Consider the following 25076-nt stretch of genomic DNA (forward strand, 5'->3'; position numbering starts at 1 on the left):
ATTAACCCATATATAATATTCGATCACTACAAAGAAGGCAGAAAATATTGTAAAATTAATTTCACTCACCATTGCATTATTACAGAAAATTTAAAAGAAAGTTTCTCTTACACAAGCATTGAACCCAAATCCCTATTGGAATAATAAACTGAATCTAGAAAGATAATGAAATTCATACTGTAGAGCCCATAACTTTAAAACCACTACTACATTTTTCTTTTTTGTCATCATGGAAAAAATAAATTATGGAAAATTATCTACAAATATATTGAGACTTCTAATATATTAGAAAATTATGTAAATGGTATTTTTCTAAGTAGGGCATATTTAGTTAAATAAATTAACACAATGATATCACTGCACATAAACTCAGTTCTGTAGAGAATAATATTATAATGGAGTAGACTTCACTTAGTCAACCTCCTTTGTGCCAGGAATCTGGCATGTGGGGTTGAATCCATATGAAATCTGGTTTGCTGAGTCCATCATCTACACTTTATATGCCCATCAAATGAATGAGAGGTCCACAAAGTTCAAATACAGCAGAAACCTGAATGAATTTCCAAGAAATATTGCTTCAGATTAATGACTCAGAAACTATATATTTCAAAAGGATACAGGTCATAACAAGTGAACAATTAGTTTCCATTAACATTTTAAGCACAAATATTATGTGATATGGTATATTTTAATTTTAATTTACCAGCTCAAGTCTTGTATATTGTATTCCCTAATGGTTTTCTATGCAATTCCCTTTAAAAGTCAGAGTGCTACAGGAGGGAGACATTTTATAACAGAGAAAAGAAACAAGTACTCATCAGACTGCTAGAATACAATTATGTCTCAGAGAGAGGGTATAAAATTCTGTAGGGAAAAATACTAATGAGACAGTGTAAACAAAAATAAAAACTGAAGGCGTAATTGGGGCAACCAGACAAAGGACAGGAACACAAACGACAAATGGACTGAACAGATTTGTTTATAATTCCTTTGCTATAACTAGAGGTGACTATCTGATTCCCAGGAAAGAAAAGTGGTTTTGAAGTTGTGAGGACAGTTTGCCTTCTCTTATTTTAGTGAGTTTAGTAAATTGGAGTTTAAAGAGCTTATAGGAGGATAAAATAAACCCCAGAGTGCTTGCAAGTACCTCAGGTCAATTATCTTACTTTTTTTTAGATCCAGCATCATCAATGCTCCTAATTTAGTGGATTTTTATTTTAAAAGGCAGCAACCCCTGCCCTGCCCCTAATCCTTGTGAAAGAAGACACACCTGGCAGAGGTGGGAGGCCAGGACTGTTTATCAAAAGGGACCGACAGCCCTTCTAGCAATTCCATCCCAGCTGTTTAGGGAAGGCCGACTTCCTGGTCTCCAGGGCAGAAGTGGTAAATGAGCTAATTGCAGCAGCAATGATTTATGCACAAGATTGGACGTTGTCTGATAATTGCAGGCACAAAAATTGCCCACCCCACAAAGCTGACTCAAAGAGGTCTCTTTTATGTGTAGAGAGGTAGAACTTAAACCTTTGTCACAAGGAAATTCTAGACAATTGATTAGAAAAAAAAGTATATATATATGAACATGTATATATCCTCTTTTAACATCTATTTCAAATTCAAATTCTGTGGAAATTACTTCCCAATTGGGATTGGCCATTTATTATTTGAAGGTTTCAAAGATTTTAGTAGCCTAACTAATACGTCAAGTGAAGGTAAGAAAGTGACCTTGTCATTGCAAAATATCTTTTGCATGGAATATTTGTTAATGATGACTCTACACTACAAAAAGTTTCCTTGTCCCGGCTTCATATACACATTCTGTGTACATTTTATATATACATTAACTGACTTGGAACAACATGGCATTGTTTTGTGAAGGGAATTACATGAAAAATACATTTCTGAAGCATGAGAAAGTATCCAGAAAAATTCTACAAAATTGCAAGGTTAGAGCTGTTTTTGCAGATCTCTAGTTGCTGCCCTTACTTTGTTTCAGAATCATAGCTAAGAAACCTCAGAATTTCAAAAGATTAGGATCTATTTTTTAATTCTTTATTTTGAGATAATGTTAGGTTTATAGAATTATTGTGAAAATACTACAGAGAGTTCCTGTATATCCTTCACCAAGTTACCCTTGATGTTAACATCTTACATAACTATCATACCATGATCAAAACTAAGAAATTAACATTGATGCCATACTATTAGCTATACTTAGGCTTTATTCGGATTTTATCAGGTTTTCCACTAATGTCCTTTGCCTCTTCCAGGATCCAATTCAGGCTATCACATTGCATTTGGTTACCATGTCTCCTTTGTCTTTTCTAACTATGATAATTGATCAGTATTTCCTTTCAAGACCTTGCAACTTTTGAAGAAAATTCATCCATAGAATATCCTTTAATTTGGATTTCTTTGATGCTTCTCATGATTAGACTGAGGTAATGGACTTGGGGGGAAGAGCATCATCAGATCATTTCAGAAGGTACATGATGCCCATTTGTCTTATTACTGGTGCCTTTAACTGATCATTTGGTTAAAATGCTATCTACCAAATTTCTCCACTGTAAAATTACTACATTGTCCCTCGTAGCTAATAGATATTTAAATACTTATGTTCCTAAACCTTATTTGGAAATACACTGTTTTACCTTAAACTCTCACCCACTAATTTTAGCCTCTGTTGATGGATCTTGCCTGCAGCAATTATTGCTATGCTGTTCTAATGATGATTTTCTATTTCCTTCACTCCTACATTTATAACTGAAGTTCTCTTATAAAGAAGAGCTGTTCTTTCTCCCTCATTCAATTACTTATTGGGGTATGTATTTGTAGAAGTATAAACTCATGAATATTTATTTTATTCTTTGGCTTATATTTATCTTTTTGCCCACATTTTTCCAGCCGTGGCCATTGAGAACTTTTTCAGATTGGTTCCTATGCCTTTTCAGCATGCCTCCATTTTATTTTTAAAACAATTCCTTTACTTTCTGGTACTAATCAACTCTATTTTCAGTAGTCATTTTGAAGTTGCTCTACTCTATAGACACTGAATATTTCATCAAACTACTTATTCCTTTGAGAGTGATCATATATCTCCTCACACCTAACAGAGTAGCTGGTAAGTGACAGACATTTGTTGAATGTGCTTCAGTGAAATATTTGTTTATTCCCCTTATTTATTCTGAACTTGAGAAAGATAAGTACTATTCACCATATTCTGTGTATATCCTTAAATAACATGACTATTAAATCACTGCTCTCTTTTCTCATATCATATAAAATAATCCTAGTTCTTGGGGTGTCTGGGTGGCTCAGTCAATTAAGCATCATACTCTTGATTTCAGCTCAGGTCATGATCTCACGGTTCATGAGATCGAGACCCACATCAGGCTCTGCGCTGACAGCACGGAGCCTGCTTAGGATTCTCTCTCTCTGTCTCTCTCTGCCCCTCCCCTTCTCACGCTTGGGCACCCATGCATGCATGCTGTCTCTCACTCTGTCTTTCAAAATAAGTCAATCAGTATTTTAAAAAAAGAATAATCCTAGTTCCTCTGACCATTACATGGAGAGATTATTATCAATATTATTGTTATTGTCATTCTTAAAAATCCATCATCAAACCTTGATCTACCTATGCCTCAGTAACAGATACTTGTAAAAAGCAAATTACAAGACTGTCATCCCCACCTGTCCCCGACTTAACCATTTAAAATTATAATACACAAACACAATATACATGCTTTTTGAATCTTTAGTAAAACAAGGAATATAAAACAAAATCAATATATATGATTTAAAAGAACATGGTATGTAATAGTTTAGTAAAGAAATAGCAGAAGTAGGATAGGGACCTTCATATTCCTTAGCCCTTAGGTTTTAGAAGTACTGCATCTTACTGTTATGGAATCAGGCTGGAATGCTGGCGGAAAAACCAAGTGGCATTGGGAGATCTTGGTGAATCTGAGATTTATTTAGCACTGGTGGGCTCAGAGGAGACTGTTTCTCCAAAGATCTGAGCCCCGAATGAAGGGGGGAAGGGTAATTTATAGTTGTCAGCTTCCATATCTGTGGCGGTTTTCCCACAACCGGCAAACAGGGCAAGAAGAACCCGGAAGAGGGGTTTCCAAGCTAAAGACCAGAGCTTATTTTAGGCCCGTAGGCCATCTTATGGTGTAAAACTTTATTCATTTTCCCAACATTACAATTAATGGCTTTAAGGGTTTACTTTTTTTGTCATTTTGCTTTTTGTTTTGTTTTAGCAAATCTCCTTGTTCAATTGCTATTTACTGGGTGTTTATTATATGCCAAGCACTAATCTAACCATTAGAGTTAAGTACCATTATAGGGAAGTGGAAAACAGAGAGACAGAAGTAAGATACTTATCCAAGGTCATGGAGCTAGTAAGTGCTGAGTTACAGTCCAGTATTTGGACTGAAGCAGCCTGACAATAGCATCTATATTGTTAACAAAAACACTTTGTAGGAGCTCAACATACAAGCCTTTGCAGGAGCCTTTGTAGGAGCTCAATATATAAGGCAGAGGTATTCTTGTTGAAGTAAAGGAATGGAAATGCTTGTTTTAGCCTCTCCTCCAGGCTCATCCCCAGCTTCCCTGAATCCATAGGCTCTCAAAATTCAAATTCTAAGCCGTTCCTATTAGTCCTCAGGTTTTGACACTCTGAGTTCAGAAATGGATTCTACTCAGAGTGGAGCAAGCATTAAGGCAAATCGATAGGACTGTAATTGTACACATGTGGGGACATGTTGAAAGGGCATAGAAGCCAACTTGCTTTTTAAAATTTGGTGTTTCCAAGAGCTTCCAGAAAGTCTCTTATCTCTGCAATGTCCCAGAAGTTACTTTGCCAGATGTGCTCATTAACAACTTAACACTTGTTTGTTTTCCCTCAGTGAACTATCACATCTTTCTAATGAATGGAATTGGCTTGCATCTGAATATTTCTTCCTCTTATCAGAGCCATCTTTAATTATAATTATTATCTTCCTAGATGCTAATCCTTTCCCCACCATTCATCATGGCTTTAAAGGTGATTCAAGCAAGCATTAGTCTTTTATTTAGTGGTTTTGTTTTTTTTTTTTTTTGAACAACAGAGAACATAAATAGAAATTTGAATCAGTTAAAGAATGTAAATGCATACATCAGAATTAAGCATTTGGATATGTAACATATATTTGTTCATTTTTTTCATTCTTTTTTAGCATCATACTTATTTTATTTTCTTGGTTACTTTCTATATATTTAACATCAGTTGAAGAATATAGGATTCCTTGGAGAAATTTTAACATTTTGTGCATGCTTCCATGTTTTACAATGTCTGCCAAATCTTTGAAAAGCAGAAGAAAATTCGAGGAGAATCTCAGATTATCGTAACTTGTTTGGGCTGTGAATGTTACAAAGATGAAAACTTGATTCTCTGGGTCAATTAACAAGTAAAATACACTAGAGGTCAATGCTGGATTTCATGACAGATTTTTGGAAGAGGAAAGTATCCAGAAATTATTTTGTTTGACCTGTTTCACTTCCTGGCCTCGCAGCCGGCTCACTGCCTTTTGTGTCAATGTGTCTCTATGGTTAATAGTGCTCTAGGCGTGGAGCACAGTTGAAGATCCAAATAGTAAATTTGACTCAAATCCTATGTCCTCACAACAAGACAGTTCTCCTGAGGATGTGTTCTATTGTTGGAAATGCTTTCCTTTGGGTACACCTAAAAAGAAGTACCCTTTTTGATAGATACAGCAAGCAGGTTTAGAAGCTAAAAATGAAAAATGGGACTTACAAAAAAGAAATAGCTTTTTTGTGTCATAATGCCCATTTTTTTCTCAACTTCAAATTTCATAATTAAAAAAGTAACTGTCAGATGCTGACATCTAATCAGCATTATAGTAAGTGCTTCTTGTGGATATTCATTTATATGATAATTAATATAAATATGATAATGTAATAATAAAAAGTTATATCCAAAATTGTCATTTTAATTTATTCATCCCTTATTAAACTCCTACTCTCTATCAGGCAGTGTGCACTATATGGATATAGGCTACAGTCCTTGGTCTACACAACTTTACACATTAGAGGATTTTTTTTTAAGTTTAAGATTTGAAATGAAAAAAATAAAAAGAAAACATCAAAATTTTCTTTTAATGGACATATGAAAAAGAATGATACAAGCAAGACTTTTAAAATATAAGAGGAGGTATGAAGTTTTAAGAAGTCATACTCTAAGTTTCAGATCCTGATTCTCCCCTTACTAACTCTTTGACTTGGGACTAGTTCCACTCTCTCTCAGTCACCTGATTTGTAATTTAGGGATAGTCTTACTACCTAAATTCATATGGTAAAAAATGAAAAATGAAGTCCTGACCTGAGTCATGGTAAGCACTTAAGAAATCTTACTATAGCTTTTAAAGAGACAGTGGGAAATGAGTCAGAAATTCTAGATGATCAGCATTTGAAAATTAAATAAGGTGCTTAATGAACAAGAAAAAATACAGGGAATTTTAAGAAATAATACAGTATTTGCAAAGAGAATGGGTATTATGTGATAGATTATTGATATATGCTGACTATTTATGCTTTTAAAAAGAAATAACCAGGAAATGAGTATTAATAACAAGTACTTAAGACAATGCCTGGATCATTAATAAATATTTGTTACTAAAATAAAGTAAATAAAGTTACAAAAATAAAGCGATTTAGCCCCATGATTCCTGGAGGAAAAGAACAAATTTATACATTCATTTGTGTTTACTCCTCGAGGTGGCAAAAAGAATACAATTAATGCATCTCCAATAGGGCTACAATCATTAGAACCTAAACCCAAAACATGAAGACTAATAAACTAATAAGGAGAAACTTTTAATATTATCAGATATTAAACAATGATAACTCAAGTCATAGCAATAATGAATTTCAGATATACATTGAAAATAATATTGGTCACTTAAAGATGGAGATATAGTTATTTTTGTAAGTGTTCAAAACAGAATTTTATGAAAAAAACTAAAAGGACAGTAAAAATAGACCTAAGACAGACTATGTTTTAAGAAAAAAATACAACTGAAAACTTTACTAATATTACATCTTTCCCCCAAATTGTATTAATATTACATCTTTCCTAGTCATTTAACTCAGTCATCTACCTGGCTAGGCCAAAGTATGTAGGCTTGTTTATTTGTGCAATGGTTCTCAGACTTTAGCTAGTTTTATCTGGAGGAAACACACAGATTACTGTCCTGACTGCCACCCTAGATCTAGACCAGGCCTTGAGAACTCATTTCTAGCAAGTTCCCAGGAGATTCCCCCTGCTGCTGATCTGGGAATCATTGCTATAGTAGAAAAAAAAGAATGGATTTAGCCTCTGGAGACTGAAGTTCAAATCACAGCTCTGCCAGTTACTAGTTAGTTGAGCCTAGAACATCCAGTAGATTGTCTGGGCATCATTCTCCTCATAAGAAAAAAAATGGTAGAAATAATAGTCACATCCAAGAATTTTCATGAGATTAAATAACAGAATATATGGAAAGTATGTAGCACTGTGCTGGCACTCATAAATTTGCTGAATTTATGTGTGCTACTAATTTCAAACAGTTTTAACTGATGACAATCAAAAGTCCATGTATTTTCTACTGAAACAAAAAAAAGGAGTTTGTACCAATAAACTGCTATTTGTGAAATCATCAATAATTAAGGGTTTAGCCCTTTAATGCCTAGAGCTGAGAGGTCTTGCTACCAAAATACAAGACAATATGACAGTTGACTTTGTCAGTTAGCCATACTTCGGGAGAAAAAATTAAAAATGTGGAGCAAATGTGAGGGCATCCTAAACCCTGTTTTATCCCAGAGGTCAGACACTATACCAGGAAACAGCTGTGAGCTAGAAAAGCTAGGTCAATAGCATTAAGAAATTGCAACTCCTCTGGGGTTAATGTGGTAAAACACAAAAGTATTGTATGCATTCATGTGAATAGGAGAAAAGATCTCAATTATGCTTTGCTCAAGGTATTTATAGTATGTTAAAGTCTTAAATGAAACTATGCATTCTGATGCATGTCATAAATGTCAAATTAGCATAGCTAATTAAGGAAATTTGTAAGCATTTCATTTAGAAATCTAAATAAGGACTGAAAAATAATTAAGACTTCTCATTCAGAGGCATTATCATGTAGCAGTATTACATTTAAAGTACTTAGGGGATTTATGCTTATGTTATAAATTTTAATCATTAATTCATTCAACAATATTTCTTGAGTTTGTCATCTCTATGTAGAGCGAAGTTCCAGGCTCTGCGTGTACAGCAGTGAAAAAGAGGAGACAGTCCCTGTCCTCAAGCAGTTTATATTTTCAAGGAGAAAGACAGACAAGAAGACATAACAAATTAGTAAACAAGATGATCTTAGATAGTGTTAAGTACTATGCAGGAAATAAAACAAAGTGATAGGGTGTGACTAGGGACTACTACAAATAACTCTCATACCAAGCATTTACTACGTCCTAAGCACTGTTTCTCAGCACTTATTCATTTGTATGAGTGCCAGTTAGTACAGGTACATATAAATGTACCAAATGTTTTACAAATATTGATACTCTTAATCCTCAGCCATCCTGTAAGGTTGATGTTATCATCATTTCTAATTTACAAATGAAAAAAACAGAAGCAGAGAGGTTAAGTAACTAGACCAAAGTCACACAGCTTGTAAGAATTTGGACTGAGGACATTTGGCTCCTAAGTCTGTACTTCTTACCTACTATCTTATGTTGCAGCTTGATTTCATGTATTATCTCATTTAATCCTCACCACCAGCATCTGAAGAATTATACATCAACTTGTAGAATTGGCAACTAAAACACAAATGGAAAGAGAGGCTTTGCCAAAGTTAGATAGAATTTTTACCCAGCTAGTCTAACTCCTTTCTCTTCATGACCACTTCATCTTATTACCTCTACATGACTTCTGTGAAGAATCATCATGGTGCAAAAACTAAAATAAGTAAAAACACTAGAAGAAACAAGATAATTTGGGGTTTATAGGTTCATACAAAAAGCCAGACTAAACAACTAAGCCTCGTCTCTAAATTTTCGCATCAAAAACTGTTATATTTGTTATTTTAAGCAAAGCCCACAAATGTACTTTACATTCTAATAAAATTCAATTATTATTATAACTACATTCTTGTCCTTCTTTCCCTACACATTTACTATCCTTTCCACCAACAGTCAAGTTCTTCAACAATGTAAGATAAAATTAAGACAATATTAAAATATTAAATATGGAGGATGTGGAATTATGAGAATGAGACATAAAACCAGAATTCTTGATTAACTACCTGGGTGACCTTGGAAAAGTTAGTTAACTTCTTTGGGCCTCAACTTATTCACCTGAAATTGAGAATACAGGAGTATATCAATGGTCCTCAAAGTTATTTATGTAATGGAACACAGAATTTTTTACGCTTTTTAAGAGAATGCAGTAAGATAATATATATATATAATTTGTAATGACCACAAATATAAATCTATGCTAAATCAGACAGACCACTTTACCATTTTATACTTGGTTCTAGAATAAACAAAGGCTATCAAGTACCAAACTTATTTAAAAAAAAAAGTTTCTGTGAAAATAAAGAAGGGAGAGTCTTGGCAATTTCTTCTGTAAATTGGACAACTGGACTGAGCTTTCCATTTTTCTTTTAAAGCAGCAGAGGAACACTGAGGTTCCCCAGAACATAGTTTGAATGCTGCTAAAATAACTCTCTAGCTTTCCTTTCAGCCCACTATTGCTGCTTCACTCTATTAAGCAAGTGAGATATTTGCATATAACCCATTGGTATGTATATCTATAAAAATATCTTTTGAATGGTAAAGACATTGCTGTGGGACATTCCTTCTTGTGCAGCTCAGCATCCTTCACTGCCTCCTGGCAACCTATCCTTCCTCCTTTCTGGGAACCACCTCTCCCTTGTCTCTGTCCAGGTGGTTCCAGTGAAGCTGACTCTACCCCTGATACCAGAGTTGAAGCACGTGACCTGGGTCTAAGCCAATCAGCACATCACAGTGATCCCTTCAGAATGGCACCTGACACAACAGAGGCTTTGTTTATAATTCAGACTTTTCTGGTTATTTCTGGGAAGAGTTCTGTGCGCTGAGACCTGAGACCATTTAAGGGCAGAAGCTGCTGGCACTGTTTCTTTCTCATGAATCCTGAAGGGAGAATTGAGAAAAATGGGATCTAATCAGCTCAGCACCTAAACCAACATTTCCCCTGGACTGCTTTTGGATTACGTGCTTAAAACAGTTTGCACTGGGAATTTTATCATCTTCATTAGTTATACAGGGATTGGTTATACTGTTGAGTTCTCAAACTTGATGGCCAGTAAAATGGAAAGCCCCATTACAGTTACTGTCATTATATTCTATGAGAATTTTGCATTTTTCCCTCTCCTCTGTCCCAACTGAAGCCCTATTCTAAGTAAGGTATCGATATTTACTTACCGTGGCTGTTTGGCCTAAACTTTTAGGCTGTCAGACATGTTTTGTTTTGTTTTTTTTAACACACTTTAAATGCCATTTTCTATTTTTTTTCTTTTCTATAGTAGTGTTGACCACGACAAGAATTCTACAGTTAGAATATAAAAGAAGAGAGTATCTAAACTAGTCCTTTACCTGGAAGCAGCAGTATGTTAAAGCAGCAGTATAGCAAGTAAAATTCTAAAATTGGTCCCCACAGATGTCCTGCCCTGATCCCTGGAACCTGTGAATACGAGAGATCACTCCCATAATCATATTACATAATAGAGTGCAGTTGATTTTCAGGTATGGCGATTTTCTGGGCGAGCACACTCTACTCACATGAGCCCCTTTAAAAGACAAGTTTTCTCCAGCTGGCAGGCAAAGGAAAAGTCGGATTCAGAGCACAAGGAGGATTTGACACGCCATTGCTAGCTTTGAAGATGGAAGGGGCTATGTACCAAGTTATGTGGGCATCCTCTAGAAACTGAAATGACAGCCAGCAAGGAAAAGGAGACTCAGTCTGGCCACCACATCTAACTGACTTTGACCAACAACCTGAAAGAGTCTAGAGAAGATCCTTCCTTAGTGCCTTCAGGTAAGAGTCCAACCTAGTCACCATGTTCATTGCAGCCTAATGAAGCCACAACCCAGAAAGCCCACTTGGATTTTGACTTAGAGAACTGGGAGATAATAAGACTGAGACTTTTAAGATGCTAATTTGTAGTATTTTTGTTACACAGCAATAGGTAACTAATGTAGGTAGTTATTATTACAGAAGCATGTGATTCTGATGTTTTAGGAAAATGATAATCCAATTACTTATATTTTCATGACAGAGTGAGAGAGATGTTAGAAATACTTTTTTTAAACCGTGGAATAATGAAATATGATATCCTAGAAAAATCACAATTAAGTGTTTTACAAGACTTGTAAGCATAGTAATATGAGACTTTATGTCTCATATTAATATGCTCATATATATCAATCACATATATCAATATGCTCATATATATCAATGCTCATAAGTTTCTTCATATGTATGTGTGTGTATGAATACTTCAATATAAAAAAAGCACTTCAATCTCATACACAGCATGCACATGCACACACACATACACACTTTTGTCTACATGTATTTCCTGTGAGTAAAGGGATAGGCAAAGAATCTCAAATTCAGGAATTTAACTTTCACTCTTTCTAGTCAGAGTATTTTCTGCTGGTCTAACCCACTTCTTATGAATGATGTCAGGCAAAGTCCTCCTCCTCACACACTTCATTGAATTTGACCTGATTTTATTATTCTTATGGAGAAATGGACTTCCAATGCAAATCTCTAAATAGCTCAGTCCAGAATTTCCTATTAGAAATATGTTAAATACCTCCACTTGTGGTTAGAACCAAGAACTCATTTTAGGGGTGCATGGGTGGCTCAGTTGGTTGAGCATTGGACTCTCAATGTCCACTCAGGTCATGATCTCGCAGTTTGTGGGACTGAACCCTATGTGGGGCTCAGCACAGAACCTGCTTGGGATTCTTTCTCCCTCTCTCTGACCCTCTCCTGCTTGCTCATTCTCTCTCTCTCTCTCTCTCTCCCTCTCTCTCAAAATAAATAAAGAAATAAAAAAGAACTCCTTTTGTAGCTACTTTGGAGCCTACTTTTTAAAAATGTTACTATGGACTGCTATTAATTTAAAGAAACATTTGGTGTCTAGTGCCAATGGTCTTTTTCTTTCAGAGGCTCCAGATTAACAATTTTTATACATTAAAAAAGAAAAAAAACTTTCTTAGGAGTATTGAACCTTCCTAGATCATAAGTGTAGTCAAGTAATTTTCTTTTTTTCTGAAGAGCTATCCTTTCACATATATTCTGTTCTTAGCCCTGCCTATTTTCACTTGGGGAAGGTTTGTTCTTTTTTAAATGTTTCATTTTGAAATAATTGTAAATTCACATGAAATTGCAAAGAAATGTATAGAGAGGTACCATTAATTCTTCCTCTAGTTTATTTCAATAATAATATCTTACACAACTACAATACAATATCAAAACCAAGCAATTCACATTGTGGCAATCCATAGCTCTTATTCAATGTCACCACTTGCACATGCACTCGTGTGTGTGTGTGTGTGTGTGTGTGTGTGTGTGTACTGCTGTATGAAAATTCTGTTTGAGATTCTTATTATTGAACATTGATATTATGTTTCAGATTTCTATCTGTTGTTTATTGCCATCTTGTTTGAAGAGCAAAAAACTTGGAAACAACTTAAAGTCCTATAATGTGGCACTGGTTACACAAATTAAGATTTGCACTAAGTAACAATGATACAGGCACATATTTAATGCTGTGAAAAAATGCTTACAGAACATTTTAATGTCTGGTATTATCATTATCAAAGACAAAAAAATAGCACGTCCCCATTTAACATGGTAACAAAACATAAGGAGAGAAATAAAAAGTTAATGATCCAGAATTATGTATTTTCCCTGTTCTTTGTATTTTCTGTTTTCCCCCCAAAAGTTTAATGATAAACATGAGTAATAAAAAACAAGTCATTAAAGTTTTAATCATTTTGCTTTGTCTCTCCAACTATATTTAAACTTATTTGAGAATAGACTATCATTACTTATATCCCCAACTTGGTGATATAGTGATTTGATATATTTAATTTCCTTTGTTCACAAAAGCTAAGAACACATTTTTATAGCATGACTACTCTTTGCCACCATTAAATTATTTCTTTGTGAATATACATATTTAGTATGTCTATATTCCTTAAGGTCTGTGGGATACTTTTTAAAATGCACACTCAAATACTACATAGTATAATTCCTTATATCCAATGAGAACTCAATAATTACTTTTTGAATAGCATTAAAAATGTAGCAGTGCACAGCTTCCCCTCAATGAAATTTCAGAATTTTTAAAGGCAGGAATTGGTTTGCATCTTTATGATATTTTGCATTTAATACTAATATCATACTAATAATAGGACATCATTATCATCATAAAAGCTACCATTTACTGAGTATTAACTATGTGCCAGGAATTGGGCTAAATGTTAATATTCATGATATCATTTAAATTTCACAATAATTACTATCCCCCTTTATATATGAGGAAATTAGCATCAGTGATATTAATTAGCTTGTCCAAAATCAAACCATGAGTACTTAGAACTAGGACTGCAAGCTGCGCTAATCTGACTCCAGATTCTGGGATGTCAATTAGGAAGATATATCATATATCTCTTAATAGAATAGGCACTCAAAAATGTTTATCAAATGAATGAATATAAAAGTGAGAAATTAATGATTATGTATCATATATAAATGAATTGACTCTTAAGGATTAGTGAGTAATTGAACAGGAGAGAATACAGTGAACAAAGTTTGGCAATGGGAATTAAAGATTTAAATTTTGATATTAAAATCACCAAATCAAAAATCTATGTATTCTGAGCATATGAATATAAGAATATTGTTTTGTCTGCTCAGTTGACACCCTTTGCTTCTAATTCACAGAATGGCCCAATTGGAGACTTTTGTCAAAAAAGAATGGACTCATGACAAACATACAGATGATGATGAGTCAATCAAAAGGACTACCAGTTGCATTCAAATTGATAGATTGATGGGCAAATGAAATGATCAGTCCATCGCAACATAATTATTCTTAAGTAACTTAACTGAAGACAAAATGATTTATTTTTCATAAATATTTGTAGAGACTATTCATTAACAAAGGATGATTCCTGGTATCTCTTTTTAAAAGGTAAGAATAATTCTAAGACAGTGTATGTCATAGTTGGCTAACACTGCAGTCAAGTTTGAAAGCATGAAAAATATAAAGGATGGCTTATGCTTTCAGAAAGAAAATAAAATGCTATTAGAGAGTCAGATTTAGGCCCCTTCTTTGATTAGCTAAGGTAAAAAATAGAAAACATTTATAAAACAGAAAATAAAATCAGCAACTCAGGGGCACCTGGGTGTCTCAGTCGGTGAAACATCCAACACTTGATTTCACTCAGGTAGTGATCTTGCAGTTTGTAGGATCAAGCCCTGCAACACGCTCCGTGCTGTCAGCATGGAGGCTGCTTGGGATTCTCTCTCTGCCTCTCTCTCTCTCTCTCTCTCTCTCTCAAAATAAATAAATAAACTTTAAAAAACCCCAGCAACTCAACAAATCTCATAATGAACACAATTTTTAAAACCTTACTCACGGGGCGCCTGGGTGGCGCAGTCGGTTAAGCGTCCGGCTTCAGCCAGGTCACCATCTCGCGGTCCGTGAGTTCGAGCCCCGTGTCGGGCTCTGGGCTGATGGCTTGGAGCCTGGAGCCTGTTTCCGATTCTGTGTCTCCCTCTCTCTCTGCCCCTCCCTCTGCCCCTCCCCCGTTCATGCTCTGTCTCTCTGTGTCCCCCCCCCCAAAAAACAACAAAAAACAAACAAACAAAAAAAAACGTTGAAAAGAAAAAAAATAACCAAAGAATGATTAAATTGTGGTAATATTATTAGCCATAAAAACCAAATGGTAAAAGTTGGAGAACTGATGAGCTGAGAGACAAGTCAAAAGAAAATATCCACACTAAAGCATAAGGAGAAAAAAGGTGGAAAATACAAAATAGAGCGTAAGAACAGAGTTTAGAGTAAAAGAAAAAATTTAATTTGCATGTCATTAGTGTTCCTTCAGAGAAGAGAGAAAATGCAGCAGAAATAGCATTTGAAGAAACAACTGCAGAGAATTTTCCAAAACTGATAAAACACCGTAAGCCACTGCTTCAAGTCCTAAAACCCTCAAGTATAAATATAAAGCAACAAAACAACACCAAAGGGGGGAAAAACTCACTAAGAAAAAGCATAGTAAAAACCAAATACAAAGAGAAACCTTAAGGTCAGCCAGAGAAAAATAACATTGCCTTCAAAGGAGCAATAAGGCTAATACATGACTTCTCAATTAACATAAACAATATGGAAGCCAAAAATAATGGAATGATATTTTCAATATGCTGTGGGAAAAAAGTATCTGATTACCTATAATTTCACATTCAATAAAAATATGAAAATGAGAATATGGAAGTGAAATATATATATTTTAAGACAATTAAAAACAGAGAATTCATAAGCAGAAGATCCACACCAAAGGAAATATTAAAAGATGTTCTTGAAGCAGATGGTAAGTGATTCCTCACAGTTCAGAGATACATAAAGAAGGATCAACAGAATAGGTTAAAAATGTGGCTAAGACTTGGGGTGCCTGGGTGGCTCAGTCGATTAAGTGACTGACTTGTGATTTCGGCTCTAGTCTTCATCTCAAGTTTCGGACTGAGATCCAGATCCAGATCCAGATCCAGATCCAGATCAAGCCCCTACAGTGCCTGCTTGGGATTCTCTCTCTCTCTCTTTCTCCCTCTCTCTCTCTTTCTCTGGTCCCTCCCCTACTCACACATGTGTGCTCTCTCTCTCAAAAGAAATGAATTTTTTTAAAAAAGAAAAGAAATAGTCATAAGATTAATAAAAGGAGAAATAGACAAATCTACAATTATAGTGTGAAATTTTAACCATATTTCTCTCAGTAAATGATTAAACAGGCAGACAAAAGATCAGTGAGTATACACTGAAAACACATTTATCAAACTCGATTTAATTGACATATATAGAACACTGCACTCCTAGATTACAGAATACATATTTTTTTCAAGTACACATGGATCATTTATAGAAACTGTTCATACATTTAGTGGACCATAAAGCAAATCTCAACAAACGGCAGAGTCGAGTTCATACCAAAAGTGTACTTCAACTACAGTGAAATTAATCTAGAAGTCAATAACACACATATGAACTAGAAATGTTTCATACATTTGGAAACTTAAGAAATATACTTCTGAATAATCCATGGATCAAAGATTATAACAAAATGGAAATAATAATGAACAAATGGCATTAAAATTAGTGGAATGAAGCTAAAGCCAAGCCTAGAGGCAAATTTATATCCTTAGACATATATATCAGACAAAAGAAAGGCTGATAAAAGCCAATGAAAATGGGCCTTGGAGAAGGTAGGATTTTAGGTAGGAAAAAGGAGATAAGGGCATTTTGGTCAAGCAAACCAGCATAATCTAAGTACAGTTAGCCTGGGCCTGGATAAGTACAGGGAGGTTCTGTGACAAGAATACAGTGTGGTGGGTCTGACAGTTGATGTTTCACTTAACTTAGTACAGAATGGGTGCACTAAAAAATTGTAAGTTAATAAGTGAAATGTTCAGAGTCATACTTCAAAAGTGTATCACCAGGGAGTTTGTTCAGGATGAACTACCTTCTCCCTACAATATATTCATCACTCTCTCTCCTGTAGTGATTTAATATCTCTCTTCCCTGTTAGAGTCTGTGCAGGCAGCTCTCTGAGGCAAGAAAGTATATCTGTCTTTTTAGTGCTAAATCTCCAATGCCTAGGACGGTGCTTGGAATACAGACAATGCCTAATAAATATTTGCATATTAATTAAAGATAAAAGAAATGAGAGATATAGAAATCAGAAAAACATTGTTATAGGTTCAGTTTGAATTGACACATGCATAGGTCACAGGGCTGTAGTTATCCAACAGTGAGGACTGTTCATATATATGAATGATCAGATTATATATATGAATCAGTTCATATATATGAATGTTCTGATTAGTTCCTTCTCTATTTTCTTATTTCCATTAATCACATTACTTCATTAATTTATTCATTCATTCAACAATGTTGTATTGAGGGTCTACTATGTACAGGTATGTTCTGGCCCTGGAGGTACAGATATAAATAAAACAAAGTTACTGCTAAAATGGAGTTTACATTCTAATGGGGCAACTCAGACAGTAAATAAATAAGTATATGATAGGCAAAGGGAGTACCTTGAAGAAAAATAAGGCAGGAAAAGACAGTGACAGGTTGTGAGCACACAGGGCAAACCTGAGACACTGACAGGGAGCCACGCTGGCTGGAGCAGAGGAAGGGAAGGGAGAATGGTGTTCAGAGAGATACCATGGGTCTGGTAAAGTAGGCCCATATAGCATTTAGTAAAGACTTGGGTTTCATTCTAAAGAAATAAATAGTCATTGGGGGGTTTGAAGCTGAGGACTCCCATGATCTGACTCATGAATATGAAAGGATCACTCTGGCCATTAAGTGGAGAATAGACTGTAGGGAAACAAGGGTCAGTGGACGTAGACAAGTTAGGAAGCTAAACTACAGGTCACCTTGACTGCTTGAACTCTGCTTTCATCCAATTCCCTATACTGTCCTAACATTTCCTCCACCAGTCTCTTCCTTGTCCATCCACATTACTCAAATCTAGAACCTCATTACCTACTACTTTCACTATTATAATACCATTAGACATTCTAGTTTGGGGCCTGCAAGTTTGAAGAATGTAGGAGTAGAGTTTCCCACTCCTACCTTGAATAGCTTTATAGACAATACTGAATAAAATAGAAAGATAAATAGTACATTTTAAAATATGGAAATTAAGCAGCATAATTGAAGGTTTGGGCAGCGAGTGAGAACAAAAATTAATCATAAAATGCTTATTTGAAAGCCTTTGATAATTTCTGAATCAATCTACATTTATGGATATAAACCTAATCTTTTGGAATGTTTGGTTTTGACTTTTTTTCAAAGAAGCAGGTGCAATTAGATTATTTGTTTGCTTTATTTTAATTCACAGAGAACATATGGGAATTAATTTTAAAATATACCAAAATACAAACAGGGAACAGTACCAACCAATATCAAGATATTTGACTTTTCCAATTTAAAAAGAAAAAAGAATCATAAGCATATCTCTGCATCCCTGGAACACATCATAATTTTGTGTTCTTAAATACAATACCATAGTCTTGTATATAGTATAAAGGAGCTAAAAGGCCAATGGTTAAAGCTAAGCATTTCAATAGCTACGAACAGTAATTTAACTAATAGGAGATTTTGATCCTAGGAAGTATAATTGGATTTAGCGAATACCAAAAGCAATTATTATATTAACATTTGCCTTAAATGGTAAGAGTTGTAGAAAAGAATTTAAGTGTGCCAATTTAAACCTTTTGCTTTCCTTAAAAAGATGCAGTCTGACTATTATCAAAACTGACCCATATATTCACTGTCTCCACAAAAACTGTGTTGATATATGATGTACACAATGAGAAGAATGTTCTAGTCAGAAGATCATCAACTATATGCAGAACTACAAAAATTATTTAACAGAAAAATAAACCATATGCTATTGAATACTCAAGAAAACCAGAATATGACTTTCAATTTTTAATATGTGGTTTTTCACAATTTATAATTATATAGACATGATCATCATTTGTCTGCTTAAAGAACTTCTCATTATTATTAATTTACTTTTTTTTGAAAAGCAGGAGACTATAATATAGTTCCATTAGTTAGTACATCTCAAAACTGTTACTGAGAGAAAAACCCTTGAATGCAGAAAAAACATGTCATTTCTTTCAAGCTTCATTTCTTCTATTCTCTCATGGAGAAAAAAAGGCCTTATAAAAATTGACCAGTGCAGTATAGTTTGGATTTATATTCTCTTGGAAAGGTAAATACAATTAAGTGAATACCATATACTCAGTGTTTACCGCATGCCAATTGTGGCCAGACTTAATAATGCTAGAAGAACTGATTTTGTAGCAATTGTAAAAATGTAAATAAGGCTTTAAAACTGATTCAGAAATCATATTTTATAAATGAAGCTTTGATTTTAATTTAAACAATTCTCTGAGGGTATGATATGCATTATTCAGAATGTTCTGCTTTTTTTGTGATTGAAATAGTAGAGATATTTCAGGAAACCAGGGGATAGAAACACCTGTTTCTTATCAAATTACATCTTCTAATGATTATAACAATTTTATGCACTAGATTAACTTTAAAATGTAAATACTACAATAATTTAAAAAGTTTAAATTATTAGATGGAAATTTATTTTAAAAGTAGCAGTGGAAAACATAAAACAAAATAGAGCATATCTTTACCTATTTTAGTCTAAATATTCCTACTAATAAAACATGTATCAAAAGCATCCACATTAAAAATGCTTTTCATAACATATGTTGATTTTTGTCCTACTGCAAATATAATAACCAGTTAATGAAATTTGGAAAGTAATAAATACAAATTTAAAACTCAATAAAAGCTGTCAATAATTTGATACATTTTCCTTCAAGTCACCTGTCCATCTGGTTAGCTATCAATTTATCTCTACCTTTATCCATATAAAATGAGGATAATACTAAACATGTTTTATAACTTGCTTTGTTGTTAGTATCAAAACTCATGAGATATTGAAATACATTCTTAAAATGAAAACAATCAAAGAACTTTTAAATTTATGTTCCTTTTGAGAGAGTGAAGTACATGCCAAGTGGAGTCATGAAGAGAAATGTCAGTGTGATCGGTGGCAGCTGCTTGCTTCCCTAGGAAGGAAGGGGCCGCTTAAGAGTACAGTAGCTAGCAAACCCCTCAGCGCTCCCCAAAGTCACTAGTGGGAAAAGAACAAAGGCCTTTCCAATGCAACTAACACAGATGTGCCCAAAGGCAAACTGTCAGAAACAGTTAAGATGACAGCTACTCACAGTTCATTATTTCCTTCTCACAGGTCACTGGGTGACAAGCTGGGTCAGTGTGCTTTGTCGGCTGTCCTAGTCCTTCCCCACCCCCTATTCAATTTGAATAAGGCAAAGGGCTCCATTGGATAAACTAATGTAAACAAACACATTCCAGACACTTAAAGATGCCAGAATATGGCATTTATTTTATTTTGGACCAAGCTTAGAATTAAATGTACACACAACTCACTTCATCCAAGCAAGAAGACCACTACGTTTCTAGATCTCACTGATAGAGGAAGAGAAAACATTTCAAGTGTTGCTAAAGCAAACAAGAAAATATAATATGCTATAAACTAAGAACTTCAGATTAAAGACCTCACACAGTAAGAGATTTTCCTTTTTCTTCAATAGGAAAAATAATTTTTTCCACATTACAAAAAAAAAAAAGATCAATAATCAGACTACTTTCCACAAGTATTTGAAATGTAAATTAAATTAAATGATTCTGTAGATGGGAAAGACTGGTTTGTGTGTTTGTGGTGATTGTTATAGTTTTTTTAAGGATATAATTCAAAATAAGGCACCCATCAAAATGACAATAGTTCAATAAAATTTTTATGATGTAAATGCATAAAATTTTAGTAATAACTTAAGATGACTATTCAATATGATGACATTCTGTTACAAAAATCACTGGAATAAATACTACTAAGAAACTAGGAATGAGTAATAAAACAGTGGTTAAGAGCATGGTCTATGGATCCAAATGGTTGTGGGTTCGAACCCCATCTCTCCTATCTCTAGCTATGTGACTGGGCACATTATGAAATCACTCTGAGCTTCAGTTGCTTTATCTTCATGGATTTTAAGAGTACCTCCACCATCAGATTATCATGACAATAATTAAATAAATTTATCACAGTGTTAGAAGAATAAGTACTTTCAATAGGAGTTGACACGTCATAGCTATTCAACAAATAACAGCTATTAGCTACCTATCACCAAATTTAGTATATACAAAGCTGAACTGAATCACCATTGAAAGTGGGAAATACCTTGGCTAATCATGACAGAAGTTACAGTCACATTGTTAGACATAAATTTTTAAAAAATCTCTAATTCATTCAAGTGTAAGCATCTATACATCATCAGTAAATCTAGACTGTTGGATTCAAGAAGTCAAGGGTTCAGTCTCCCTTAATATTTTCTACCTCTTATTTAGTCTTCACTGAAAGGTGCATACATTGACATATCTTTTATCATTCCCTTTCTAAACTGTATTTAAAGGTCCCTTTCCAAGATACCCAGTCAAAATGATGGGCCCCATTTGAAAGGCTAAAAGATTTGGAATAATCACCAAGACAAGAACATGAATGGGTAGGCAGAATAATATAGACACTGAGAAAAAGATTTTGGGCTCAGATAGGCCTGCTTAAATTACTAGTTGAAAGGCCTTAGTGAAGTAACTTAATCTCTCTGTCCCTCAATTTCCTTATCAGTAAAACAGAGATTAACACCTCAGTTTTACATATATCATAGGTTCTTGGGCAATAATGTACATAAGGCACTTCAGCAAAGTCAGTGTATGTTATTAAAAATTGAATGTTTTCCTTCATTTTCACATATTAGCTGCCACTAACTATGATACCTCTCTCTTCCCCCAAATTTGGCTACTTGCAGTTCTCTCCTTCTTTGGCTACTTCTAAGGAAATACATACATTTATATATCTATATCTTTTTATTCTTTTCAAATACATGTTCTTTCTTCAGATTATTTGCTCATTAACATGTTTGTTCTAAAATTCTACTTCTTTCTCCAGTTTCCACAACACAGATCATTTCACATTATTCCTTTACTTCTTGTTATGATTTTATTCTGTATTTTGTAAAGTTATCATTGATAAAAGCAAGAAAATGTAAAGCTCTCTTAAAGATGCAATAATACAATGTGCTGGGCAGTGTGTAAACCTAACCAGGCAACCCAAGGTTCAAAGTAATCAATATGCCAAATTCAGAGCCATGTTCTAATTTTGCCCAACAATTCCTTCCAAAATGGGAGGAAAGTAATTGCTCTAAGTACTTACTTTCTACTCAAAATAACTTTGTTAAGGAACAGAAAGAGAAGGAGTGAAACTGAAATTACATCTATTATGGTAAATTGTCGGGGTGGAGAGGAAAACCGTGGCTTTAAGAAAAAAAAAAAAAAAGAGAGCTAGAAGAGTTGTTGCAGCCTGAGACACAAACCCTGAGGGATACTCACTAAAATAAGGGCCCCAGGAATTTTCTTATGAAATGAAATCCCAAACATGGTTAGTCAATTCCTATTGACTAAAAATCACAAACTATAAGCCCTATTAAAAACTGGTTTCTACCCTCCTTGGTTTCAGCCCATTTTCACAAAGACTACTCATTGAGTGCTTGCTACATTCCTGGAAATTTAAAGACATTAATTCTAACAACTCGAATAGGTCTTGTGTTATGTTAACTAACAATAACTGCTTTGTTGTTTGTTTTTCTGTTTGTTTTGTGGGGTTTTTTTGGTTCACATTACCTAATACTACATATATATAGTATAGTATACTATACACTATATACATATCACTGGCGTTCTGACACACTGACCCACCAGGACCAGGGCCAGGAGGAGACATACACGGAAATCCCATATAGGTTTCAGAAATCTGGGAGCAGAAGGAACCTGTGCCTCCTTGAGTAGAACCCAGGATAATGACAAGACCCCAGCATGCTCTCAAACAGCGTAGAATAGAAATGGCTGCCAAGTGAGTCTAGAAAGATAGGCCAACAGAGGTCTTATAAAACAATATTTAAGTTCCCCAGTGGCCCAGGTTTCTCTGAGTTTCTGTTTTACATGGAAAGTTCAAAGACTGCTCCCAAGGGACTTACATTCTAGTGACTGGACCAGAGTGGCCTGGCTAAATAGCTGAGGTCTTGTGGTTGTGTTGTAGGGTGTCAGAGAGTTGAGATTCCTATATGTGATTAAAAAGCAAGTAGCAGGAATAAAAACTAGAACTTAAGTTTTCCTGCAGTCCAGGACATCCCCAGACTATGATACAGAAAGGTCCTAAATTTTTTCTTTTGTTTATCTGTGAACTATCTTACTCAAAACAACAAAACCAATGTGAGTTTTAAATAACAAAGAGATAATAAATTGAAAAGTCACTGTTGTTATCAGGAAAAACTGTTCCCCTCCTGTTAAAATCTGAGGCAGGAATATATAATTTAAGAATATAAGATAGCTTTTCATTGAAATAAAAGTCATATTGCACACCTTACACTTATACAATGTTATATGTCAACTGTATCTCACTCAACAAAGCTGGAATTTTTTTTTTAAAAAAAAGAAATGAAAATTTGTCACTTTTTTTCTTTCTTCATACAACTAACATTTCTATCTACAATTAAAATATTTAAACTTAGGAATTCTCTTGAACTTCAGTGAGTACAATAAGAATTATATTACTCCTTTAAGAGTACTTCAGTCAATAGTTAATTTCCAACAATTATTATACTAAAATTGCAATTTATAACATTATTTTGTTGTAACCCAACACAATTAACAATAATTCTACTACTACTACTACTAAACATAAACTTTAGTTTACCAATTAAATAAAGAGAATCAGAGAAATTGTCCAACCAAGGGTGATTTTCACTTGGTTAGCAAAATCATTGCTTAGTTTTACTCTAGAAATTATGTCAACCTGTTAAATTATCACTGCTTAAGACCATCTATTGTGCACTTATCCTCAGGTCTAAATGCAATAATTTCCTCATGGACCACAAAAAGGATTGTCTATGGGTATGATGTTCTCAAGGACCTCTTGGTATTTTCACAACTGGATATATATTCAGTATCACTTTAATTATGTTATTTCAGAGTCTTTTAGTGAGATCCCAGGACAGAAGCTCTAAGTATTCTTATAAACAATACCATACATCAAACTTTAATGAAATACGCATAAATGTCACCTCTCTTCATCAAATGTGACCTGAAAACTACTGTGCTTGAAAGCCAAAGGGCTTTTGAGGTATTTCAATAATCTTCAAGAAATCAATCTTACATGAAACTGAAGGAAAACATCGAATGTCATTGAGCAATAAAGCTCCATTCTGTCAGTGCCTTACCTCTGAGCAGAAGCCTTAGGATGTTTCTCTTCCAGTTTCCTCACCAGTGCCACCGTCAGCTGCCTTGTCTCCCCAAGAGAACCTTCTGGCATTAAATGGGTGTCTGAAGGCTCTGGCAGTTGCTTCAGACCAGGGATGCTGGCACTTTTTTCCAGAACCTAATAAATGAAATATAAGAATAATGTAGGTAATTTTCATTGAATGAAAATATGCCCCAAATTTAACTTTACACTTTCAGGGTTCCTCCAATCTGCCTCATTCAGCACAGAAATCATTTGCATGTGGCCAGAAGAAAAGGCAGCAGTCCCAACAAAAGCTAGTGGGTCATCCACTATTTAATAAAATAATGTTTATATAAACATATATGGATGTTTATATAAATATAAACATGCATATAGACATTTATATTATGTGTATGATTTTAAACAATCAATATCATTAAGATGTGAATTTGTGTTTGTCTCCTGAAAACAACTTGAACATTTTCTCTTTTCAAAATACATTTTAGAGATCTATTTCTGTCTTGCCTCTGGCTCACTACACTGACCTCTTCTGCTAAGCTGCTACCATGATGAGCTTTAGTCCGGGCACCATGGTGAATGTGATACTCTGTCTGGGTCACATCCACTTGTGCATTTAGTTCCTCCAGGTAGGTCAGAACAAACTGAGGATAAGCCTGTAGGAAAGGAAAAAAATAAAAAATAGTACTAGCCTTGTAAGTAACAGCTAATAATCTATACAACTGAAATTATGGGAGGATAAATTAGATTAAGAGTAAAAAGCTCTGACTAATAAACTGCACTTTATT

The 25076-nt window shown here is 34.4% G+C and overlaps 1 protein-coding gene across 8 annotated transcripts in view; it reads right to left on the reverse strand.

The window, feature by feature from the left end:
- The window catches only part of DCDC1 (doublecortin domain containing 1), a 475155-nt gene that overhangs the window by 163670 nt on the left and 286409 nt on the right, over positions 1-25076 (reverse strand). For all 8 annotated transcript variants that reach the window (XM_045039088.1, XM_045039084.1, XM_019812218.3 and 5 more), the window contains 2 exons: positions 24816-24944; positions 24269-24426 (listed from right to left, as the gene is read on the reverse strand). In XM_045039088.1, coding sequence (XP_044895023.1) covers positions 24269-24426; positions 24816-24944 — 287 coding nt within the window. The remainder of the gene's footprint in view (positions 1-24268; positions 24427-24815; positions 24945-25076) is intronic.

Source organism: Felis catus, chromosome D1 (assembly GCF_018350175.1).
Source record: "Felis catus isolate Fca126 chromosome D1, F.catus_Fca126_mat1.0, whole genome shotgun sequence".
NCBI classification, from domain to species: Eukaryota; Metazoa; Chordata; class Mammalia; order Carnivora; family Felidae; genus Felis; species Felis catus.